Consider the following 5,977-nt stretch of genomic DNA (forward strand, 5'->3'; position numbering starts at 1 on the left):
AGCAGAAATAGTGACCTCTGTCATCCATTATTGCACTTTTGACAACAGAATGTTTGTGAATCTATAATGTCGCCAGACATTACTGACACCTTGGTCCCACATTGCTATCCCAACTAACGCAAATGTACATTCATTTCCCTTTACTCCCTCTCAAATGATGCCCCCCCATGTAATCTCTCCACCATGCATATCAGCTATATTCTTTATTATAAAAGCCACCAGAATCCAATAAACGTTTAAATAAAACCATGTTGTCATTTGTTGGCTGTCAAAAAAAATTGACAATATTATCAAATCACAACCCTTCACAAAAATCAAATTTATTAAAATACATACAAAAATCTCATACAGTACTTACATCTCTCAAAGGGAGTATAAAATAATAAAAAGGTAAACATTCACAGCGCAGTATTCAGTCACAGGTTAGTAGGATGTGTTGGTCCTTTGAGTGAATGTTTGCCAGACTCACTCAGCGCTCATTGAGAGAGAGTCATCTCGGAGAGAAACTGGATTTTTAGGAGTACATCTGAAAAATAGGACAAACAAATCATATCAGGTAAGGAATTTTATAGACACCTATAACAAGTAGGAATGCATAAAAATGAGGTACCAGTTTTCCATCACATTATCTGGCCCTGCCCTCCCTCTTTTGAGTCCTAGAGAGGTCTGTGATAGTGGCCAGACACCCACCTCCATGATGGAGTAGATCCAGTTGAGTTGCTGCTCTACACTGCAGTAGACCCCAGGGTTCCCCGGGCGGGCACAGCCCACCCCCCAGCTCACCACCCCCACCAGCTGCCAACACTTGGATAGGAACACCAGTGGACCCCCACTGTCACCCTGGGAGAGAAAGAGGGAGTGAGAGCAAAATAAATGGCATTAGAAGACAAATGCAAAGTATGACTGCATTGGCAGTGTGATAGTCTAGCAAACTAAAAGCAGCCATTTTGTAGGCATGTGTGTTGGTGGAGGAGCTCTACCTGGCACGCATCCACTTTGCCCTCCATGTTCCCTGCGCACAGCATTCTGGGAGTGAGTGAGGGGCCGTAGATGGAGGGGCGGGAGCACACCTTCCTGTCAATCAGAGACACAGTGGCACTCTGCAGAATTGAGGAGATTTTACCTGGGAAAGAGGAAACCCTGGTCAGTTGTACAACAATGCATTCAACCGAAATGTGTCCACATTTAACCCAACCCCTCTGAATCAGAGGTCCGGGGAGCAATTAACTGCCTTGCTCAAGGGCAAAATGGCAGCTTTTTTCCACCTTGCCAGCTCAGGGATTCAAACAAGAAACCTTTCGGTTACTGTCCCAACCACTAGGCTAACTGCCGCTCAGGAGATACAGGTAGCCTCTTACACTAAGAACACAAGAAAGCTGAACAGAGACAATGGCCGGACATGGAAGTGTGCACTTGTATACGCTCTGCCATTGTCAGGGCTTTGGTCTACAATATGGTGGTAGGTAGCCTAGTGGTTAAGAGCATTGGGCCAGTAACCGAAAGGTTGCTGGTTAAAATCTCCAAGCTGTCAATGTGCCCTCGAGCAACACTAGTTTTTCCTGTAAGTCGCTCTGGATAAGAGTCTGTTAAATGACTAAAATGTAAAAATATATATAGATAGGATGTATGATTAAGCTTAGTTATAGACCTGCCTTCTGCTCTGTACAGATAGCCCTGTCCAGTCTCACCTTTCTCCTGCTGGAAGCCCCAGCCAGTCACCACCAAGGGGTCCCCTGCCTTCAGAGGCAGGCTGTGGGGTGGCAGGCACACTGGGCGGAGGGTGTCTGGAGAGTCAAGACACATTTTTTTAAATTATAAAACTATGTGGTTTGAGCCCTGAATCCTGATTGTCTGAAAGCTGTGGTATACCAGACCGTATACCACAGGTATGACAAAACATTTATTGTCACTGTTCTATTTTCTTCAATGACAGAAATACAGTCCTGGCAGTTCAACTTCATAACACTAGAGGACAGTATGGGAAGTTAACCTCCTGTGTGTGTGTGTGTGTGTGTGTGTGTGTGTGTGTGTGTGTACATGTTCCCATCCATCATGCTGAGCAATGAAGGTTATAGGCTACTGTAAAGGACTTTGGGACGGTTGAGTAACTGCTGGAGAGGTGTCCAGTACCTCCGGTAGTGACAGGCCTGGTGAGCTTCAGCATGGCGATGTCATAGTCGTGAGTGAAACCATTGTAATCTTTATTGATTATAATGGCTGCTACAGAAATCCCACCAGTAGACATCAGGTGGGTCCTACCCAGCACCACTTGCCAGAGGTTCAGATCCTTCCCATCACTGGGTGTGTGTGAAAGAAAAAAAGTCAGCATTTGTTTTGCATATGCAAAATTAACAAATGTTATGACAGCAAAGAGCGTAATAATGCAAAACACAATTGTGAGTATGTGTGCTGACCGGCTGAAGCAGTGTGCAGCGGTGATAAGCCAGGTGAGGGAGACCAGGGAGCCTCCACAGACGTGCTGCTTGTCTTTCTGCAGGCTGGCCTGCCACGGCCACTCCTCTATGGTGGTGTCAGAACCTCCCACCACCCGGTCTTGCCCCACCGCATCCCCACAGTCTGGAGGGACACACATGGGATGACAAGCAATATGGTAAGCACTTCCAACTTAATACAAAAGTCAAACAATTTCTTTCGGGGGCACCATGAAGTATAGAGTAGTGGCAAAAGTGTGTAGATGGTGATCATTTTAGATATTTACCTGAGCAGGAGAGAGCTATCACAGAGCCTGAGATGCAGGTTTGTCTGAGAAACAGAGAGGATTGTCAGTTTCTCACACCTAAACAGTCAGATGGCTGGACAGCATCCAGTAGAACATCTACCTGCTGATGAGTGCAGTGTGAAGGGGACCCTTAGTTCTTGCTCTTACTGCACTGAAGGACTCTCCCAGTGAGTGGTGTAGGCTGGTGATATCCAGTCTATCGCTTTTAGGGTTCCTGGTGTAGATGACAAACAGTAGCCAGATATATACAGGAGATGCATGAGACTGTATGTATCTTACTGAATAGAAGAGTGCGGAGCTGTCATCTTACAGTGTGTATCCCAGATGCTGACAGGCACTGCGGGTGTCGCTCAATCCCCAGTCGTCTGCACACACAGTGCTCCACCCAGCCTCCACCCTGAACACCTGTAGCACCATGCTCTCACCCACCAACCGCACTACAGAGAGAGACAAGGATGGAGGAGTTAAATGGGCAATCGGCAGTAAAAAAAAAGAAGTGTTTTCCCCACCCATCTAGTGTTTTTGCAGACTTGTAGTATTTACAAGTTTACTGTTAATTTACAGTTGTTTTATTACATTTGACATATAAGTGAAGGCTTTCTCCATGAGGACACCTATTGGAGAATACTATAAGAGAACATTTTCCATAACCTGTAGGCACTGTAGGTAGAACTGGTGTCTGAATGGATAGTTCAGAGCTTCTGCTTTTTCCTATAATCTGTATGGAACACAATATGGTCTGTACTTAACGTGCAGGGTTCTCACTTATGCTGGCACAAACTGAGGCATGGGGGAAGGGAAATGGCAGGGTATACACAAATTAATGTAGTATTTTTGCAGACATTACTGTAGTATTTACTACAGTGTTTGTGGATAATACTGTAGTATTTACTATAATATTCTACATAAAATGGCTCAACTTACCCCACTCTCCCATACGACAGTTAAACTAAGCACGAGGCATTGATCATTTATATTCTTCAACAATAAATGGGTACAAATCATTAATTTTTAAGTCCAAAAATGTATGTAGCAACTGCAGATTTCCCCTTTAAGAGAAAGAAGAATCAGAGAGTGGTATGGTAAGATGAGACGATGATGATAGAGGGAAGGGAAAACAGATGGACGAGATGGAGGGTGGTGCTGGTGGTCTTGCCTGGGAAGGTGGCGTTGGCCGGCTTGCTGGACACACATGTGAGCTCGTCCTTTCCACCAGCACAGTCTGCTTTCCCATCACACACCATCGCCACAGGGATGAACTTCAATGACTGGGAGCAGAAGAAGAACTTGCTGTCGACAAGACACCAGACTGGGGAAGACGAGAGTGGATATAGGATGGAGAGGGGTACAGAGGATGAAGGAGGAAAAGACAATCCGAAGGTTGACAGTGGTACAACTCTACAATACAGGCTACATTACAACAGGAATATGCTTTAGAGAAACTCCAGGCTTTAAATGGTAGTTGAAGTTGAGACATGAGATGGCGGGACATACTGAAGTAAGCACCCACTGCCAATATCCCAAGTGTGACCAGTACACAACACACAGTGATCAGGGTCATCTTCTTCTTAGCCCCCTGGTCCCTCCGGGCCACTGTAACCTGCCTCTTCTGGCGTTGAAGCATCATCAGAGCTGTCGGAGTGAGAGGTGAGGACAGTTAAGGTAGTCAGATGTGAGTTGTGTTAAAAAACAAGTTCCTCTCCCATTTTGGCAGTAATAATAATAAAGGCTACAGTATGATGTGGTTCTCCAGGTGATATACAGCAATCTGTTTTAACTCACCTCGAGACAGGTCTAGATGTGTGGGCTTGTGCTTGATGCTCCGAACAGCAGTGTGTGTGTGAATCTAAAAGGGAGGAGAAGAGAGATCAACAAAATGAACAGCATCTGAACCGCAAACATTTGTGCAAATCTAAATGTATAATGATATACACTTGTAGAGCGAAAGGTACAGTTAGTATGTCCCTGTCTCATATCTTACCAGTGTGCCCACCAGGCTGTCCTGTCTATCAGCTGCTCTCAGGAAAAATCAGGTAAGGCTTCTGCCAAGCTCTAGAAACAGCCATCAAACAGACAGATGCCACAATGCCATTACTCTAACAAGCACATCCTGTGCCCTAATGACCAATCAGCAGGTGGGGCAGGATCTTTGCTAATTAAGCTAATTGGTTTGGTGTGTGGAGGTGATGTGATTAGTGGAATCAGGCTGTTTTTGGCCCTGGCTGGGATAATACCAGAGACGGAAGAGGAAGCTAGAGACGTCTCACTCGCTCCTTTTTTCTGGTTCATATACAGTCAATGAACTACTAAGAAGACCAGACCCAGCTGCTAAATCATTGGTGCCTATGGGAGAGCCACCCCTTAATTAAGCAGACTGGAACTGTGACCGTTTTTGTCTAAGGTAAAGAGCCTTCATTTATGCTCAGTGCTATCTGTGATCCTTGGGAAGTCACTACCCTAAACTTAACCCTTACATTAACAATTTTCAATGTCAACTTTAATAGGGTGACATCAGAGGTGGGACATCCCAAGCATTAGACGTTTCCCTTGTCCACCATCTTTGATGATACTACAGGCCCAGCACTGTCTGTCTATCTATCACTTTTGACATCTATGGTTGTCAAAAGACATTATTGATCTCTACTGTCATGATTCTAGATATCCCATATGAGTAAACTACTGTACATTTTATTGACTGATCTATGTGAGTGCATCACCAACTGTAAATTGTCTGGATTCTGACAAACAAACAGACAGTACAGTCATGGCCAATTGTCCTGAGAATGACACAAATATTAATTTCCACAAAGGTTGCTGCTTCAGTGTCTTTAGATAATTTTGTCAGATGTTACTATGGAATACTGAAGTATAATTACAAGTATTTCATAAGTGTCAGGCTTTTATTGACAATTACATGAAGTTGATGCGAAGAGTCAATATTTGCAGTGTTGACCCTTCTTTTTCAAGACCTCTGCAATCCGCCTTGGCATGCTGTCAATTAACTTCTGGGCCACATCCTGACTGATGGCAGCCCATTCTTGCATAATCAATGCTTGGAGTTTGTCAGAATTTGTTGGTTTTTGTTTGTCCACCCGCCTCTTGAGGATTGACCACAAGTTCTCAATGGGATTAGGGTCTGGGGAGTTTCCTGGCCATGGACCCAAAATATCGATGTTTTGTTCCCGAGCCATTTAGTTATCACTTTTGCCTAATGGCAAGGTGCTCCATCATGCTGGA

The 5,977-nt window shown here is 44.6% G+C and overlaps 1 protein-coding gene across 1 annotated transcript; it reads right to left on the bottom strand.

The window, feature by feature from the left end:
• Window positions 1–300: 300 nt before the first annotated feature.
• Window positions 301–4,871, bottom strand: LOC139537302 (transmembrane protease serine 4-like). The gene is made up of 13 exons (XM_071338451.1): window positions 4,722–4,871; window positions 4,523–4,586; window positions 4,235–4,372; window positions 3,897–4,049; window positions 3,051–3,177; window positions 2,841–2,954; window positions 2,720–2,763; window positions 2,415–2,577; window positions 2,131–2,297; window positions 1,689–1,784; window positions 981–1,123; window positions 691–840; window positions 301–526 (listed from the first exon to the last, which is right to left on the bottom strand). The coding sequence occupies exons 3-13, from the start codon at window positions 4,365–4,367 to the stop codon at window positions 515–517; spliced, it is 1,302 nt and encodes a 433-aa protein (XP_071194552.1). The 5' UTR covers window positions 4,368–4,372; window positions 4,523–4,586; window positions 4,722–4,871; the 3' UTR covers window positions 301–514.
• Window positions 4,872–5,977: the final 1,106 nt, after the last annotated feature.

This window comes from Salvelinus alpinus, chromosome 13 (genome assembly GCF_045679555.1).
Source record: "Salvelinus alpinus chromosome 13, SLU_Salpinus.1, whole genome shotgun sequence".
In the NCBI taxonomy this organism is placed as follows: Eukaryota; Metazoa; Chordata; class Actinopteri; order Salmoniformes; family Salmonidae; genus Salvelinus; species Salvelinus alpinus.